The sequence below is a fragment of the Antrostomus carolinensis genome, unplaced genomic scaffold (genome assembly GCF_000700745.2).
Source record: "Antrostomus carolinensis isolate BGI_N321 unplaced genomic scaffold, ASM70074v2 scaffold19911, whole genome shotgun sequence".
Taxonomy (NCBI): Eukaryota; Metazoa; Chordata; class Aves; order Caprimulgiformes; family Caprimulgidae; genus Antrostomus; species Antrostomus carolinensis.
Genome location: NW_010295062.1, coordinates 1,644 through 20,814, shown reverse-complemented (window position 1 = coordinate 20,814; position 19,171 = coordinate 1,644). Strand labels below are relative to the sequence as shown.

Sequence of the window (19,171 nt, the reverse complement as noted above, 5' to 3'; positions counted from 1 at the left end):
GATGCAGAGCTTCCCAGTAACTGTGACACTCACAGGCGAGATTGTTGCAGAATAAAGGTTACAGAAGTATCAAAATACTTGATAGAAGGTTTGAGATTATGTGGAGGTCATTCCTTTAAGTAGTAGAAGGTTTTCTGATCAGTAGTGCCTAATTTATGCTAACTGTGCTGTGCAATCATGATGTTTGCAAGACATCAGTCCAAAATTTCATGTCTAGGAGTCACACTCGACTGTAGACTGTGTGTATGCACGTTAGATACTGCTCCATAATGTACTGGCCTGGTCACCAATACTAACAATGGTACCAACATAGCAGGTTAGGAGACCTGAATCTTCTGCAAAATCTTTTCTGAATTGGTGTTTGGAGTTTTGCAGAGTTTCACGTTGCTTTTGATTGTGGTGAAATATAAAAAGATGTCTTGCAGCCACACAACTTTTGTGAGCTGTTGATGTGCTTTCCTTTTCCATTTCCTTTTCCAAAGGTACTGGGAATTTATTTTTTTTGTGAAGTGAAATCTGGGTATTGTGCTTCTGTGCTGTTTTTATTTTTGTTGTGTACTCAGACCTAGTTCCTACTTCAAAACTGTAGTTCTATGGTGTTCATTTATTTAGATACCCTTAAATTCAGAGAACAATTCTGTGTGGGCTTTGCTCTTTTTAGGTCCGTTTTTCACATTGCTGTGAATCGTTCTCAGGGCTCATTAAATCGACTTCTTAAATTATATTACTTTTGTCAAGAGTTTGACCTGGCTTAATTGCTATACAGTTTGTTCTGAAAAGTATATTTATTCAGAAGGCAATGAATCTTGTTTAAATGTAGTCAACTGCATTGACTTTGTCCCTGTTTTATCTTCTACTTACTACTCAAACGCTTGGTAGCAGCCTCAGAAGGTCACATCTGAAGGAGTTCTGTACCTGTGCTGAGTTCAGCACAGTGGGAAGACTTTTCTGTCTGCAGCAGGTGTTCCAGCATGTCCCCATACACACTGAAAAATTACCCTTTAATATAGACCAGATCTTGGTAGGTTAGCACTTTCGTTGTTTGCAGTGTGTGACACTTACTAGCTTGTGGTACAGGATGGGATGCTCAGGACGTTCCCAGGTCAGTATTGTGTATGGCCATGTCCACTCTGGTTTCGCCTCATCTTGGCTGGGAGTTTGTAGGGGTCTTGAGGCTACTTGTTACTCCACCTCCAGAAATGTGATTGTGGCTGACAGCTTAGGTGCAAAAACGTTTCCCTCTCCTCTAGACAACAATAACATCTAGTTCCATAAAGAAAAAAAAAAGAAAATAAAGAAGGTGGTGATTCTTCTACTATTCCCTCTGTGTGTTTATTTTGAACCTCTGTCAAAACCCTCTTTAAAAAATTTTTAAATCCACGTGCTTAGAGTAAAGAATGTCATAACAAGTGCAACAAAACCCAAAACTGATCAAAGAATGGAACCATATCCAAACAAGGAAAACAAACTCTGATAAGTCAAATATAAAGGCATAACAAGACATACCTAAAGGGATCCTGAGAAACAGCTGATGGCATCAAAACAGTAGTAGAAATTTTCAGATGTTCCAGGAGCAGTAAACCTATCTGTTTGCTTCTAGTTAGGTAAGGTGGTTCAAGGAAAGAGACCATAGCAGAAAGAATCAATTTTTGTTGGTGGTGGTGGTGGTATTTTCTGTGGAGCAGTTGATGGAATACTGGATGTATTACTGTCATGTGTCTCCAGAGGTGAGTCTGGCTGGGTTGGAGCAGGTGAGGAATGATGCGGACGCACAGAGGAGATGAGGCGTGTGGAATGGCCAAGGCTACCTGCGGCCTACAGCCTCATTATTTAAGTAGCAGGATTTAAAATGGCTGTGAAATGTGGAATCCCTTTCATCAGCTGCATGCAGTTTCTTTGCTCTTCCCTTTATTCTGATTCAGCTTGTTTGTATTGTCCTTTTGTAAACTAAATCTGGGAAGTGATCATTTAAAAGCAAAAATGGCCTTTTCAGGGCCTTTTTAAAAAAATGTATTATTTCAGGTTTTGTTTTGATCAGAGATAAAATAGCTTTTGGCATTTGCACTATAGTTGCTCAATTCCTTCTGTTCTTCTCTCTAGTCATACTTTGTCATGTTTACACCACTTGTATTGATACGGTTTTGTTTGTTTTTTATAGTGACTACAGTTCCTGTCTCACCTCTTTGATGGAAGAGGACTATGACCCAGAATTGAACTCTCCACTGTAGAACAAGAGGCTCTTGTGAAATAATTGGTGTCCCTTTAAAAGCAGCACCCAGTCTACAAAAAAAATAGAGTAGAAGAGATTATTTTTGGACCTGGCATTTTTTTGTTCATGTGACCTATGTTTCAGCATGTAAATAGTGAAAAACGGGGAGATAAAACATTTGTGCCTGCTTTTGAGCTTTATATCAAGTAGTGCTTAGCTCTGAGGAGCATTAACCAAGTTACGTGAAGATCAGAGTATATCCTAACATTCATTTTTTAAAATATTATACCTTTTTTTAGCAGATGTATGTGATAAAAATGAAGTTTATATTTTAAGAGCACTTGGGCAGATGCTTCTTCTTTAGATCTCAGCATTTGGGGCAACCGTTTTTATGTAACGTTGTCCTTTTTCCAGAGTGTTCAGGTTGATGTGCTGCAGATCATGAATTATCCAGCAGACTTGAGTGTATCTGTTCAGTATTAACCATGGTGTTGCTCTGATTGTTGTCATGCAGGCTTGACAAACCTTTTTGTAATGTAAAGGCTGACTTCTGTACTACCACGACCAGAGGAAATTTAATGAGGTGAACGTGGTCGTGGCTTTTTTTTTTAAATATAAATTACCTTCTTAGGTATTTTTTTTTTGTAGTGAGAGTGCAAAGAGAGGTTAAAATGAGCAGCTGAGGGGGTGAAGGGCACAGTTGGCACGAAGTGCGGCCTCTCGTGCTCAGCTTCGAGACGCACTGTTGCCTCAAGGCTGGCCTTACAGCATACTGGGGAAGGAAGGAATCCGAAGATCAGTGAAGCACAAAAGCTGAGGACGTTGGACTACAGCGGCCAAACTCAGGGTAAGTGATCATATATACTTTTTTTCCTTTGTTTATATAGTGTTGACTTGTTCATAGATAAGTAATGTTGAAAAATAAAGCAAATTGGTAAACTGGAGAACCTTCCACAAGAAGACAAATTCAGTTATACAGAGCAATAATGGAATTTTCCTAATTTTGAGCAGTGGAAATCGCTATGACATGTTGGAAAGAACAATTGAGTTTTGGATTCTTCAGTGAGACGCCTCAGCTGGTCTTCAGTTGAACTTCCATTAAGATCCTTCAGCCAGCTTGTGTCCTGCTCCTAACAATTTGGTTTCTTGGCTATGAAATCAGTTTCAGCGTAGGATATTCCCTGCTGTATGGAAGCGGGCGGATCTGGATACAATTTTAAGTTGGGAGTGCAGGAGCTGGCATATGGTTACCTTTCAGGTCTCTGATCTGCTCTCAATGTCTCTAATGTCATCACTGGTGTGATGTTTGATTTACAACCTCTGGAGTAAAACGTGCAGTGATCATTTCTTCGTAGACTATGAGACAATGAAGGAATGTACCCCAATCCCGTCATGCCTTGATTTTACACATCTGTGCATTGTATGGCTTTTGTATGCTGTTTGTTCTGTTTTCTTCCCACTTCCACACCCATCCTATCATGAATTTCGTGGGTGTGTTAATTGTAACAGGAAGTAACTGGGAACATTTAAGTTCTTACCTGTTTTTGTCAGAGGAACAAAGTCATCAGGGAAAAAAATGCTTAAGTGTAATATGAAAAACTGCAGCACTTTTCCCCTCCTATTCATATAGGCCAAGCTTTGGGAAATAAATTGTATTATTATTGTAGTTTGGAAAAGATGACCGTCAGGGAATGTTCTTTTCCTTTACAGATCCTGGCCATGAGGTTTGATGCCTCATTTTGTTGAAGGGAGACACTGGACCTAAATGGCGCAGCATGACTTTGTTCCTGCCTGGCTTAACTTCTCAACGCCACAGTCAACCAAGGTAACGTTAATACACAATAATAACATTTTTCAGTTAACAAAATGTCAGTGTTGGACTGGGAGGCTCCTGGAGTGCCCTAATAAATGCTTCATTACCATCACTTTTTACTTTCTTTAGTCCCCTGCAGCCACCTTTGAGAAACATGGAGAGCATCTTCCACGGGGAGAGGGCCGCTTTGGGGTGAGCCGTAGGAGACACAACTCTTCTGATGGATTTTTCAATAATGGGCCTCTCCGAACTGCAGGAGGTGAGTAGGAGGGGTCAGAATGCAGCCTAAGAGCAAACATTTTCAGATATTCTACAGAATGAAGAATCCTGCAGAATATAAACAATATTTTCCAAAACTTTACCTTTCAAAACATCCTATAAGAAACTTATGCTATTCTCTTCTCCCATGCCACGTGCTCAGGCCTTAAGGGGTTTCCGTGGTGACTGCATGTGCATTGTGAAGCTTGGTTTGTTTTCTGATATAATCACACAGTAGCTGAAGAAGTTTTGACTAATGGTTGCTTGGTGAATACAACAAGAAAAGCAGCCTGATATTTCCAGTATTCTGCACACTGTGTTGACTTTTTTTATTTGCATACTTATCTCCTTTTGTTTAGACTGCTGGCATCAGCCATCCCTTCTCCGCCATGATTCTGTAGATTCTGGTGTTTCGAAAGGAGCTCATGTTGGGCTTTCTGGCAGTCAGCCTGGCTGGCATGGTCCCTCACGGGGCCATGATGGTGTGAACCAGCGTGGTGGAGGAGGAACTGGAGTTCATCGCCACTGGAATGGCAACTTCCATTCTCGGAAAAGTTCCGCCTTTCAAGAAAAGCTGCCTGTTGAATCCAGGGAGGAGAAGAAGGAAGATAAAGAGCATTTGCAATTTGAGGAAGAAGACTTTGTAAGTGTGTAGCTTCTCACTAGAAGTGGCAGCTGTGAGAAGTGGCTTTTCAGATTTCATTTTTATTAGCATTGATAGATGGTGAGGATCTAGAGTTGCATTTCATTCCATGTTTGAGATCACAACAGATTTAACAAAATTATTCCAGTGCTGACAGGATGCTAATGGGTACCCAGAATCCTCGGGTCTTGACAACCTGTTGGATTATGGGTTTTGTCACATTACTGTATTTTGCAAAATGGTTACTGTGAACTGAAGACAGCATTGTAACACACAAGCCAGATCTTCAGAGAAACCCTTAAGGTGACACTTTGGTCTGCCACAGGAAACGTAGTTGTATTGACTTTGTGGCTGTGCTTACAAAGCCTTTTTCTTTTTGCTCCTAAGTTCATCTGTTCACCTTATCCTCAGTCTGCCTGCTGTTCCTGTCTCCTGCGTTCTGGTATGTGTTGGTGTTTTGATAACCTTCCCAAGCTTGTTCGTAAGATGTGCTCAGACCTCTTCAACCATCTGTCTTGAATCTTCTGGAAGAGTATTTTCTTATCAGAGATGTTTTCCTATCTCTGTGTTAATCTGGGGGTCAGGGTTTCTTGAGCCATTTCTTCCATCAGTATCTCCATCCAGTTCATCAACTCTATTCTTATCCAGCATTCTGATTCACATGGTATTATCAGTACGATAGTCTCTACATCGTGGCTCTATTTTTACTGGCATATGTTTAGTTTTCCAAACTATACCAAACAGTACTTGGACTTACAGCTTTCATTCTTACCACGTGCATTCCTTAATGCTAATGCTTTGAGATATATGCACCTTCTCTGATTTCTCTTTACAATGTAATTTTTTTTCTCCTGTCCCCTGATGAGGATTTTATTGTTACCAGACCATGTATTTTGCTTTTTGCATCTTGTTTCTTGCTCTCTCTAGGCTCTCCTTGACCAGTGTAACCAATATCATCTGTAGGGTTCTCATAACTCAGTCCCTTCACCTAGTGCAATTCTTCTGACTTCATCTTCAGTGCTAAGCCCGTTCCTGCGTCCAGTAATGAGAGATTCTGGTGATAGTGTTCACACTTACGGGTATCGTCGTCATCTTGAGCTTTTTGCTCTCTTATTCAGCTTTTTTCTCTGGAAAGGCTGTTTACAGCTGAAATTGTCCAGCAGTTTGGTGGCACTGCTTGTATTCAGGAAGTTAGGAGTTGGAGTGAAATGTATGTATGCCACACAACTGCTTCAGGCCAAAATCTAGAGTCTTCATTTAAACTGCCACAGGAGCCGGTTTGATTTTAAGCTGCTATTTTTTTTCAGTGAATTGCCTGAGGTGTGAGTGCACGCTCTTGTTCAACCGCTTCTGCTGGGAGTGGTACCCTGCATCACAGGGCGGTTAGCACCTGGAGAGCAGTGATAAAGCTCGTGTGTAGATTTCTGTTAATCTGATTTCTCAAGAATACTGTAATTCAGGATTTCTTAGACTGTCAGAAGCCTGTTGAAATGTAGAAAGTTATTGTAATCTTTGCAACTATGCACTGTTGTAGTCTATCTTGGTCTAAATTTTCCATGTACTTCTTCATTCTCTCCTTCAGTGCCTTTCCCCAACTACATGGCTATTTATTCTGTAATTACTTCCCTCATTTTTTTTTTAAGGTGATAATACTACACATTGTCTAGCAGCAAACTTTGCTAAATAACTCCTGTATTGTCTTTGCCATAGTGGTGAAACTGGTGTGTACTGTGGTTAAGTATGTAGCTCTTAGGCCTGTGTGGTTGACGATGGCAATGCATTTCCTGAAAGGTCTGCAAAACAGACTGTTAGTCTAAGTTCTCCTGTGGTGTGAGCACCCCTGCTATAAAACTGACCTGTAACTGAAAAATGGAGTACTGAAACAGGGGAATTTCTAGGGTCTGAGGCAGGAATTCGTGCTATGGTGTGACATTTTTTCCTAACTCTTACAGATTGAATGCCTACTATTTCAGAAGCTCATTATTAGAGACTTATGCTGTCACCATAGTAACTAACATATGAAGAATTCATTAAAGAGAGGAAAAAGATGGCTTTATTTTGAACTGAAGTTACTTGGGACAAGGGAAGAGGAATAGCTTATCAGGAACCCTTGTCATTGAATGCTTAGATTTTCTGTACTCTGGTTTGAGCTTGGACATGTCCTTAGTTGTTCCACTAAGTTGAATTCTGATAATGAATCAAGGGTGAGTCTGCAGAGAGCAGAGTCTGCATGCAGTATGGTCCTGAAAAGTGGACTCTGAAGCTTAACATAAATTTACATGCAGCTTTTTTGTCAGTAAATTTATATATGTATTAATTATTCCTTTACATTAGGAGCCTCATACTGCTTTTGGGGTTGTTGGTTGGTTGGTTTTTTTAATTGGTTAATGCATAATTATTGTATAAAAATATTTGGGAAATTAGACTAGATTCTTCATATGCTGATGATGTGGATTCTCCTTTGTATTTTGAGCTGCTGATTAAATAACTAAATCTTTTATGTGTATATTGATTGGTCATATCTACTTAATTGTATAGTAGAAGACTAAAGGGCCTATTCAGAACCCTGTGACAGTTCTGTTGGAAATACAGCAGAAGCTGAGGAGTATACAAACTTGGTTTTTAGATGTCTTGTGACAACCACTGTCTTCTAATTCAGGTGCTGTTCAGAGAAAACTACCCGTACTCTAGGTTCCCAGAAGCATAATATTATGTTAATACTGATTTTTTTTTGTTATATGTGATATAATGATATACTCATTTGCATTGTCTTTTTACAGCCATCTTTGAATCCAGAAGCTGGAAGACACAACAACCAGAACAAACCTTTAGGGACACCTTCTGGAGTATGGGGTAAGTAAAAGTACTTACATCGCTGTACAGGATGCTGATGCTGAAGCAGAAGGTTGTAACTGACGTTTAAATGCTAGTTTTTCCACTCAAAAAGATTTTAAGTGAGCCAGACAGTTTGCAACTTTCTCCTGATGTTTTCCTGCCCCTAGTCTTCACTGATCTTTTGGCCTTTTTGTCTACTTGAAACTGTGCTTGTCTTGCCATAAAAAAAACCTGCTGGTGGCAGTAATGTCACTGTTCTGCATTTGCTTCTTGTCTTACTGCAGTTACAATTTCATGCAGACATCCCTTGAAGAGCAAAGCAGATTTGAGTGAACTAGGCAGTAGTTCCTGACTCACAATCTTCATGTTAGAAATACAGCAAAACTGTCATAACAGTGTGGTTTGGATTTTTTTTATTTTTTTTAACTCAGGACAGGCTTGCTTTTGATTCTGATGTGGTATGCGAATCTGTGTCTGTAAAAAAATAAAAAATGAGTGAAACAAGTTACCAGTTCCAGCAACTAAACACAAGTTTAATTTCTAGTTAAAATGTAGCTAGATCAGTTGGGTTAGATACTGTAAATAGTGCAAACACAGAAAAGTTAAAAAGCACTTCTGGCTATCATATTGGATTGTACTATTTTTGTATTTTTGTCATGTAGGCATTGTTCTGCTCAAAAAATAATTACAATTAGCATTTATGGGGATTTTAGCTGTTTATATAATTACTGTTGTTAAATTGTTCTACTCCTGCAAATGTGTTGATTTGATCTAAGGAATACTGATTGTGCTTGTTTGTAAAAGCTTACTGTCTTCTGAGGTATAAGTTGTGCAGAGTATTTTTGCTGTGCTAGTGAATTAACAAAGCTGATGCACGGTTGCTCAAAAAACTGCTAATATCTCTTCTGATTCCTGTGGTATGGTGGAAGGCTGTTAGTTGATAGCACTGTAGGTTTTTCCCTTCAGCATCAGGGGAGCTGTGGTGGTTAAATGAAAAAAGATTGGACTTTGACACCCTTATCCGGTGTCTTTGCTCAAAGCTGAAACAAAAGAACACTGATAGCAGTCTCAGAATCGGATGTGTAGCATCTAAGACTGAGAGGAAAGAAACTGAAGCGGTACATTAAAACTGTTATGAAACTGAATGTTTGTTTTTCAGACTCCTTCTCATTTTATTTTTACAGAAAACCCCCCTAGTGCCAAGCAACCTACCAAGATGCTGGTCATCAAAAAGGTTTCAAAAGAGGATCCTGCCGCCGCCTTCTCAGCTGCATTTACATCACCTGTTTCTCACCTGGCAAATGGCAACAAAGCCACCACCATTGTCCCAAGTGTCTACAAAAATCTGGTTCCTAAACCTGCAGCTCCTCCTTCTAAGGTACAGGGGGTTCCAACCAAGTTAGTGAACCACAGATCAAGGGAGAGCTCTCCCCTTCAACAAGGGAATCAACCCCCTAACAAATAGCAGGAGTTGGAATCCAGTAGTTTCTGGGGTAGTGGCCTTTAGAGTAGAGGTCTGTTTACTAATAAAATTGTTGTTCCCTGTTAAAGTGCCATTTGCTCTTGCCCCTGCAGAAAACTAACCTCTCTTGTGACTATATACTAATGTCTGTTTGAATGGATTCCTTCTCATGCATTAGACAAATCCTTATCTTAGGCAAAACAAGTGATGCTAGAGAAGTGGAATGTATGCTAGATGTGCTTGAATTGTTCACGTGACTACCTGGAAAAATCTTTATTGGGTTACAATACTTTGATGTGTTTAAAACACAGTTGAGACTAAGATCAGATTAGATTGTAACATCCTGCAATTTAGCTCTGATTTAGTTGAGCCTTGAGACAACTTGGAAAAGTAATGGGGTTTGTGCTATAATTCTTTTACTGAGAGAAATGTAGGAGTGCTGAGAAAACAAGTAGTTTTTTTGTTTCTTATTTCTAGGCTTTATCTTGTTCATTTTTCCAGAGAATCTACGTGTATAGATACCCTAGAAACTGTGTAGGATTGATCATAGAATCATAGAATGGTTTGGGTTGGAAGGGACCTTAAAGGTCATCTAGTTCCAACCCCCCTGCCATCATGGTGCCATTGATGGTGAAAGTATTTAAGAAGCTAAAGAAAATTACTAGCTAGGTTGTTTTTCAGAAAGGTGTCCGAATACTTTGAGTTCTAAAATTTATTAATTACTAATGCTGGCTGCTACATTCCAACAAAATCTTCCCTGTGATTAGAGTAGATTACTGTTACACACTTCAAAGATAAAAGCAAAATAGGAAAGATGAACAGCTTTTTTTGTAAAAGAGCAAGTTTAGAGCTTCATTCTCTTTTTTAAGTTTCTCTTAATTCAGGCCAAATTCTGCCAACTACAGGAAAAATCCTAATGGTTAAAATGATTATCAGATTGTTTGCTGGTGTCCTCAACAGCACTTTTGTTCATGAATGGTGACCATTAGCAAAGCTAAAAGGTGGGAGATCAGCATATCCTTAGACAGAAAAACTGTGTGCATGATGCCTTTTTTTAAAGGTACAGACATAAAGCAGCTATGGTAGGGTGCATTATTCTGAAGACTCTAGAAAGTTGTACAGAAATTGAAGTGCATAAAGTAGAGAGGTAAAAACATTCCTTTTGGCAAAGCCTGCAGTGTTGGAAAGCTGTCCCAGGCAAACTGAATGAAAATTGGTTTTGTTAAGTTGTACCAAAAGGAAGAGAACTGGTGGCAGTGAAACAAGAGCATTCTTTCTTGGCTAATGGTTCACAGTCAAGCAATCCATGAAGGTTATAATCTGCAAACGATTCTTTTTGGTATTAATCTCTAGTTGTTGTGCTGGAATCTAGTGGCCTCCCTAAGAAAGCAGTAGGATTTGAATTTGTCTAAGCTGCCCCTTCGTGGAAGCTGGGAGAACAACAACCAGCAGCCAAAATCTGGGTGTCTAAACAGTGCAACCACCGCATCTGCGGAGAGAAAGAAACTTTTTTGTCGTAGTAATTCTACACCCTGATTTTAGTACCAGGCAATATTGCCCAGATCAGGATATTTTCTGGGTTAGAAGGGAATGTTTGGAATGTGTACTGTGAATGCCTAATAATCCATTCAGTAATGCGGACTGCTCTTGTTTTTAAGTTGGACTGGAAGAGTAAGGCTGATGGCCTCCCCTACTGATTTATTTATTTATTTAAAAATGAATAAAATAACCCAATGGAGAGTGAGAACACACTGAAATAACGGCTTCTGCTCTGATTGCTTGCAGAATGCAAGATCTGTTGCATCTCATTTAACTGAATCCCACTTCTGCATGAGTTATTTTGCTAATGACTTGAAGTTGACTTCAGAAGTCTAATGGGACAAAGGAACCAATATGTTTTACTGCTCTGACAGGTGTTATTTCTCTTGCTACATGATACAAGTTTCTTGTTAGGATCGTTTTTGTAAAGACTGTCACTTCACAGTGTTTGTCCTTGGTTGATAAGAGAGGCTCAAGAATAATATTCCAAATAACAAAAGCTTATCTCAGTCTGCTTTTCAGCCAAATCACCAGTGTATTTGAAGAGATACTGAAGAGAGTATCCAGAGCAAAACAGCAAGTGCTCATGCACTTTAATGAACTGGCTGCCTTTTCTTTTTTTTACTTTTTTCTTTGCTTTTTGTTGTTGTTGTTACTAAATCAGTGCAATGATGGACACTTTCAGAGCCCCTAGGAAATAAATAATTTGCATTCTTAGCCTGGTTAGAAACATTCCTTGATGTGCTGCTTCTTTGCATGGGAAGTTCCTGTCAAGTGATGCAAACCCTTTCTTTGTGGCATACGGTGTTCCCATATGAAATGTGAATTTAATTGGGATTTTTTACTTCCCGTCTGTGAGTAGCTGTGAGATGCATTACATTACTTGGTGGTGATTCCAATTAGTGAAGAGTAATGCTGAGTTTTCTCCTTGAGCACTAACAGTGTTTTACTGGAGGGTGATGCCCATGAAGCAGAATTGTGTGGGGTTTGGGGAAAACAGAAGATGGAGAAAAATAATGGGTGTCTAGATAAACTTGTTGAGACAAGGGAGGAAAAAAAAAATCCGTACAACAGCCAATATAATGTTTGTTTATTTGTTTTACTACTTGTAAGCAACCCCTCCTTGTGCCTTACCATTTACTGTCCAGTACTTTGTGTTCTCTTCAATATAGCCAAGTCCATGGAAAGCCAACAGAAGTGAACATAAACCAGGCTCGCTTTCCTCCAGCCGTGACTCTGCCTTTACCAGCCCAGTGTCTGTAACCAAACCAGCGGTACTGGCGAGTGGCTCAGTCCTCACCTCTCCCAAAGAGGTAAGGGGTTGGATTTGGGGATAGGGTGGGAACTTTTACTGCTGTCACCTACTCTAGCTTAAACATGGTAAGGTCCTCTCCGTACATGGTGTACCTACCTCTGCACCCTTAAGAATAACTCCTTTGTACATTCCTAGTATGTTCTGCCACATCTCTGATACACTAAAAGACATAAAAATGTGGTTTACCTGCATGGAAAGTCGTTGGTGTTTGTCCAAATGTATTAGAATTTCACTCCAACATTTTTAAAACAAGTACTAATGCTTTAAGTAGTGTCGCGTAACTAGACATGCATAGACCTGGTGTTATCAGACTCCAGATACCAAGAACTGACATGAACAGATAGCTAAACTGATTCCCATGCTATTCTTTAGTATGGGAAAAGAAGGGGAAAGAGGATGATCTGCCTCATTTCCTTTTTCTAGAAGAGCAGCAGCACAAGCAATGAGCTCTGCGAGGGCTGAGGTGGTTTAATGTGTGTGTATGTGTCTTCAGCTACAGTGTCTGTTTTTAATTTTGGTGTTGGAAGGAGGTGAGGTGGAAATTGACTTGCCTCCGCTTTTGGGCAGAAGTATGGAGAGAGCTTTGCACGTAAATCTGTTAACGTTTCAGCAGTAACTGTGACAAAACACATTTCGGCCAGCTTTTCTGTGCATTGCTTTATAGTTTATATATCAAATGCTGTTTTGGAGCTTGAAATTCCACAAAGCTTAATAGAAAAGTGACACTGAATAACTTTTCTCCTCTGCTCCTGGGAATCAAAATTTATCAGGTTTGTGATCATATGGAAAAAGAATAAAAATAAACCAGACTGTTAAGTGACCTGTTCACGTAATTTGAAATGAGTGTGTTCGCATTTCCAGTGTAACTGGTTTTTTTTCTAGTTGTGCATTTTTCTTTTTCCTTTACAGATCTTACTTCTGAAATACAACTTTGTCATCTTTATGATTCTCTGCTTTGCAGGCTTTACTTTGAAACAGCCTGTACTTTTCTGCTTTAACCACTGCTGAGTGTCATTAAAAGCAGTAGTTAACAAGCAGGCACCTGCCACTTTGACAAATAGATCTTATCCTGTATCCCCTTCCCTGACCTTTCGTTTGTCCATCCTCAGACAGAGCCCTTTGTGTTACTGACAGCCTTCCTTTTTCTGTAATACAGAACACAGTGTAGACACCTTTGCAGCATAAATATGTAAACTTATTAGGCTTTAACTCCTAGGTAGATACTGAGAAGGGCAATTGCTTTATATCATACAGTAGTAATGCAAGTAGTCTCCGTTATTTTATTCCTCTCCATCTTCCAAGATCTTGCCTGAAAGTTTAGTCAGCAAAGATGTCAGGTACTAATCTGACAGCAGGAGTAGGCAGCTGGGTTTTCCCCAGAACAAACAGTACTTCCTTTAATACTTTTTGTATTACCAGTGTCAATCAACTAAACAAAAAGGCCTTAAAAATTCATCCTAAAACTGAACACTCGTAATACATTTTTCTTTGAATCTGTTGGAGACGTGCAGTATGAAAACACAGGACCACGGCCAGCAAGTACTACTGTAATCCTCACTCCATGGGCCTGCTACAAGTAATCTCTTGATTTTTTTATTTCTGAAATGAGGATAATGCCCCTCCTGCAGAAGTGTTGGAAATAGCACCATTATTCATAAGAGACCATTGTAAAAGGGTGCCATCTAGCACTGGCACTGTGTCCCCACAAGCCAGTCTAAGACAACCAAACCAAGATATAGTCTGAATTCTTAAAATTATACAGGATGACCTCGCTGTTAGAGTAGCCACCCCTGTTAAACAGACCGATATCTGAACAAATCTGAGATTATGCATAGTGCTCTCATTTAAAGAAAAAAATAAAATCTGAGAGATGCCTTGATGGTTCAGTCAAAGGGCTGAAACCTACCTTTAGAAAACATGTCAGAAAATAACTACTTATACCCCTTTATGTAACATTCTCTCTTATTGTTACAGAAAACCTTCTACAGAAAGTTAAGGATAAAGTCAGAATTGAGGTGAAATGTAATTCCCTCTAAGGACTCTGATGTTTCTAAAGCTTAGCTGTAACTGTTTTCACCTAATGTGTAGAAACTAAGTTTTAGTACCTCAGCAGTTCTATAAAGCACTGTTAAAATGGCTACTTCTAGCAAAGAACTCAAGTGCTTTAGTAGGGTATTCCAAATCACCAGAAGACATCTAATTCTTAGTCTCATTTGTTCATTATTACCTTCTGTCACTGCAGTCAAATTAATTGCCCTATTGAGAGCTTTAACTTCAGTACTATGCTAGGTTTTTAGCCTAATATTCACAGTCACTTATTAAATTGCTGTTTTGTTGCTCACTGTGTTGAATTAGGCAAAATCTGGAAAGGCCACCTGAGAAATGTTTACCATAAGACATTACTTCCAGCAGGCACTTCCCTGAAAGGCATTATTGCACACCAGTGTCTCACGTGCAACAGGCATTAGAGATCTAAGCAGCAGTTGCTGCCTAGTTTTTGGTTTGCTAAATATTTTGGTTCCCTTGGTCTTTGCTGAGAGCGTTGCAAAATCCAAAACTACTCTGGAAAGGAGATTCATTTTGAAGAGCCTGAATTTGCAACCTTCCCATTCTAGTTTAAAAAAGTGTAAGGGGAAAAAACACTACAGGATTTAGGAAATTTTACTCTGTTTTAATACTGAGGAAAAAAGTTAGAGCAAGAAAGGGAAGGAAGAGAATAGTTTTGCATGCAAGATTCTAGTGTCAAGTATCATATTAATGACTGAATTCCTTGTTGTCTTAGAGCAGCTGGACAGGAGCTCCATATATGAGCAGAAGGTTAGGATATTGGGAACTTTCACATAACGTGTTCTTAGATTTCTTTTGTGTGTCCAGTCAAAATGATGGAACAGATTAAATTGAAAGCTTGTCTTGGTCAGCAATGTTTTTATTGCAGTGTCATGGCTGGGGTACTGCTAATGTGCAAACTGTTGTGCCTTATGCCTGGTTCACAGATTCAAGGTAATTAAGAAAGCCTAAGGACTGTGGAAGAGCATGGGATATGTCCTTGGGTTCGTGACTTGATCTGAGATTTCCCCCAGGCTCCAGGGTTCTCTGTGCCTGGCTCCACACTGACCCATCCTGGTCTGTGAGCGTACACAGCAAGGAATCAGCATTGTGCTCTTCAGGGGAGGATACTGAGGCTGTGGCTACGTATTTCACATCCAGTTGTGGTTAGTTAAGGATGTGACCACTCCCTGAAAGGGCATTACCAACCCATAGCTTCATTTCAGGGCAGAGTCTGTCAGGGTGGCTTAAGACACAAATTTGAACTGAGCCTGACCTCCTTAATTTTTCTAGGGTAAGAGTCCTGCATGCAGTTCTCTGCCTTCGTATTCTCTGGTAGTCTCCAGCATCGCTTGAGAGCATTACATTGCCAAGGCACAGGATAAGTGTATTCATGGCCAGGTGAATAGACTCCTAGGGGAAGAAAAAATTGAGAGTTGATAATGATAAGTGGGAGAACAATGTGGCGGTAAGGTGAGAAGAGAACGTGCAACGCCAGTCAGTATTGTGATGGGAATTTGACATTATGGTTTTTTGAGGGGTTAAGAGCCAGCCAAAGAACTGGTGGATGTTTGAAAGGCGTAAGCACAGACACTGAAGAGGGCCCCATCTTCACAGCGATACACTTTGAAAGTCTCTATTTTCTACCTTCCTTGTCTAGAGTCCTTCCAGCACCACCCCTCCCATCGAGATCTGCTCTTCACGCTTGACGAAGCTGATGCGTCGTACCACTGATAAAAAGAGCGAATTCCTGAAGGCACTGAAAGATGATAGGAACGGGGAGATAACAGAGAACAGAGAATGTGACAAGCTGGATGATGTAAGATCACTGTTCTTACTGTATATATGATTGTTATGTATTTAAAGAGTTGGGTACTGAAAAAACCAGAGCAGCATATGTAATTCAGGCTCTGGAGGAGGAAAGGAATGACTTCCGTTGGCCTGGCACACATGCCAGCAGAAGTAGTGCACAGCCCTGTGATGAAGGGAGATCTGTAGCAACGAAATGCAGACTGGTAAGTAATAAATTAAGTGGAAGGGAAGGTCACAGATGGTGAAGGTAGTCTAGATTTTTGCAAGGATTCTCGAAGGAGTGGAACAATACCATATTTTAAGATCTTAATTTGCTTTCAGACTTCCTTGACAAACTACATCACAGGAAAGGTGAATGCAATGCTTGTGAAAGGTGCAGGATAGTGGCTCAAGCTTCAGAGGCTTGGACCAGACCTGTAAATGTGTGTTAGTGGCTTAATGTGTATGCAAAGGCTATCCTTAGTATCTCATTCTCATAGTTTCTTACTCTCATTCTGGAGCCACTGATGACGGCTTTGTAATGCCAACACTTACTCCCTTGATGCGGAAGTGCTGTCCACCGCATGTCGTTCACATTGTGTTGTCTTGTCACAGCCAGGTAGAAGTTGCTTTCAAGCATTATCAGTCCAGGCTCTATAAAAAACCCTGACTCAAAGTGAAAGCCTTTGTTTTACTTCCAAAAGCAGAAGCTTGAACTTGGAACTGTGCTGTTTTCATGGTTTGATGCTTTTATTTTTCTTTAGATGGAGAGCAACAGCACACCAGAACCAAAGGAAAACTGGGAAGAGAATTGCCATCAGAATGGCCTTTCTCTCCCTTTGCCGGAGGAGGGGGAAAACCTCTCTCATTCATTGGAAGCAGAACACAGGTGAGTAAATGGTGTCTGGAGCAGAGGAGGGTGAGTCCTTGGACTGTATGAGGAGAAGGAAACTACTTCAAAGACAACTCTCTGGAAGCAGCAGTAGCTTTGTGTGCACTGAGCTGGAGGTGTGTGGGCTTCATGACTAGTGCTGGACTGGGTGGAGTCTTATTGAAAATAAAACAGGGCACTGATGACAGCTGAGGCAAGACTTTGCCAAGGTCTATAATTAAATACCTGTGTTTCTCTAGTGCCACATCCCTGTATGTTCATGCTGCCTAGGTATTTACCTGCCCACACCAGGAGTGAGCACAGACCTAGTGTGACTCTGGCTAATTTACAAGCAGGTGTCCTAAATTGAATGGTCTGAAGACTGAAGATACCCCCTCACATGCACACACCACTTTCTGTCTGCACTTAAAATACTCCTGTGCTGCTTTAAACACTGTAAAAGTCGGGGAGAGTTAAAAAAATACTTCGTTAGTATCTTGGCTTGGATCTCACTCCATTGAGTACGCAGTGTGTGAGTATCTGGTGTAAGCAGATAGTAAGTTTTAGAAGAATCTTGAGCTGCAATACTGGTTTGATTGACTCATGTCCTCCTTCAGTGTCCTTGGGTAGAATTTCAAATCTCTGTCTTGCTTTCCTCCTGCCAGACTAGTTATTTACCCATTCTACAGGACTGCTGATGATTAAATATTTGTAAAAGATGTTGAGTATGAAAAATGTTGGGTAAACACAAAGCATTGTTGAAGTGGTCTCTAACATAGAAGGTTCCCTGGTGAATTGGGAGTGATTTAATAGAAAACCTTGTGCTTCATGGACAAAATGTTCTCTCCTTTGCCCTTGTTCCCTTGCTTTAACTCTCATGCCCCTTTTCTTTTCTCCACAAATCAGGTTATTGAAAGAAATGGGATGGCAGGAATATCCTGAAAATGATGAGAACTACCTTCCTCTCACGGAGGATGAGCTCAAAGAGTTCCAAATTAAATCAGAGCAGGTATGTTTACAGCTCTTGCCGCTTGTGACTACTCTTTTCCCTCTCCCCTCTCGTACATGAGTCTTCTGTGGTGTGATTCTTAAGGAAACAAAGAATTGAAGTGAGATTGTAGTGCAGTTGATGACTGATTTATCTGTGCAGGGCATGAGTATGCAGTTAAATATGTGATTTGTGTTGTCAGATGGTTAGCGACAGTTACTCTCCACATTTCTGCTTGTTTTAAAACTTGCTTTCATTCCTCCAGCGAAGAAGAAATGGATTTGGGAAGAATGGATTTCTTCAGGGCCGCGGCTCCAGCCTGTTGTTCCACTGGAGAAGCACTTTTAAGACAAAGATTGAGGACTCAGACACAGAAACTAGTAGCAGCGAAACATCAGATGATGATGCCTGAAAGTAGGCACAAGAAAATTAAAATAAATAAAACCAACCCAATAAACTCAGTTCATAGTTCAACATGTGTTTGGGGTTGTATAAACTAAACAGAGTTTATTCTGTCTCCAGTCTGTTCAGTTTTTTCTTTTGTTGTTGATACTTCATGCACAAGGGAAATAATTGTATCCCAAAGAAGAGAGAAATTGGCTTCTTTAGCTTTTTCTTTTGGTTTTGCCCTAATGCTTAATAGAAGTTTGTGCAGCTAGCAAATTTTGACAAAAATCCCTTGTGGGGCAGTGCACAAGTTCAGTCTTGTAAGCAGGATACAAGTGGCTGACTGATCTTTGCAACAACAAGCTTCTAACAGTGCCGCCTGCATTACATAATGTCGTGCGGTAACAGTGTGCTAAAACAATCATTGTCAATGACAAAATGGCTATTGAAGTTCTAATTATGTTAAATTAATGCTAATAACATGAGGTTTTTATTTTATTTTATTTTTTTTTGGCGGCTCGGGGAGCTTCATCACTTAACCAGGCGTTTGTGGTTTTCTTTTTTTGGGTACAGCTGTAAAATATTTGGATATAGAAATTGTTTGTGTTCTTCTTCTTGCAGCCTTGATATTCAGGGTGGATTGTAAAATATAAATTTTTTGTGAGATTTCAAAGATTAAGATTATTTTGATAACATTATTTACAGATTTAAAAAAGTGACTATCACATTGAGTCTGTATGAGGGGGAAAAACTACTGCATCAAAAATAACTAACTTGGAATAAATATTTTGCATCAGTTTGCCAATTCTAATTGTCTTTCTTATGTAAGAAAAGCTTTCCTCTAAAGGGACCTGCAACTTTGGGGATTTAATAGCACTGGGGATAAATAGTTTCTTCTCCCACTGTATTTTTCCACTTGGCAAACATTGCTGTAGCACTCAGACTGCAGGAGCTAAACTCTTCCTTTAAGAAGGGAGAGGGAGAACAATGGTGAGATGATAGCCCCTGTTTGGT

At 39.9% G+C, this 19,171-nt stretch overlaps 1 protein-coding gene across 1 annotated transcript; it reads left to right on the top strand.

Annotated features, from left to right (window-relative positions):
- The first annotated feature begins 2,163 nt into the window (after nucleotides 1-2,163).
- GPBP1L1 (GC-rich promoter binding protein 1 like 1) lies at nucleotides 2,164-18,962 on the top strand. The gene is made up of 11 exons (XM_010177866.2): nucleotides 2,164-3,056; nucleotides 3,920-4,034; nucleotides 4,152-4,281; nucleotides 4,640-4,923; nucleotides 7,704-7,776; nucleotides 8,943-9,136; nucleotides 11,932-12,072; nucleotides 15,781-15,939; nucleotides 16,676-16,800; nucleotides 17,689-17,791; nucleotides 18,036-18,962. Exons 2-11 carry the CDS (start codon nucleotides 3,975-3,977, stop codon nucleotides 18,180-18,182), a joined length of 1,416 nt encoding a protein of 471 aa, XP_010176168.1. The 5' UTR covers nucleotides 2,164-3,056; nucleotides 3,920-3,974; the 3' UTR covers nucleotides 18,183-18,962.
- The last annotated feature ends 209 nt before the right edge of the window (nucleotides 18,963-19,171 follow it).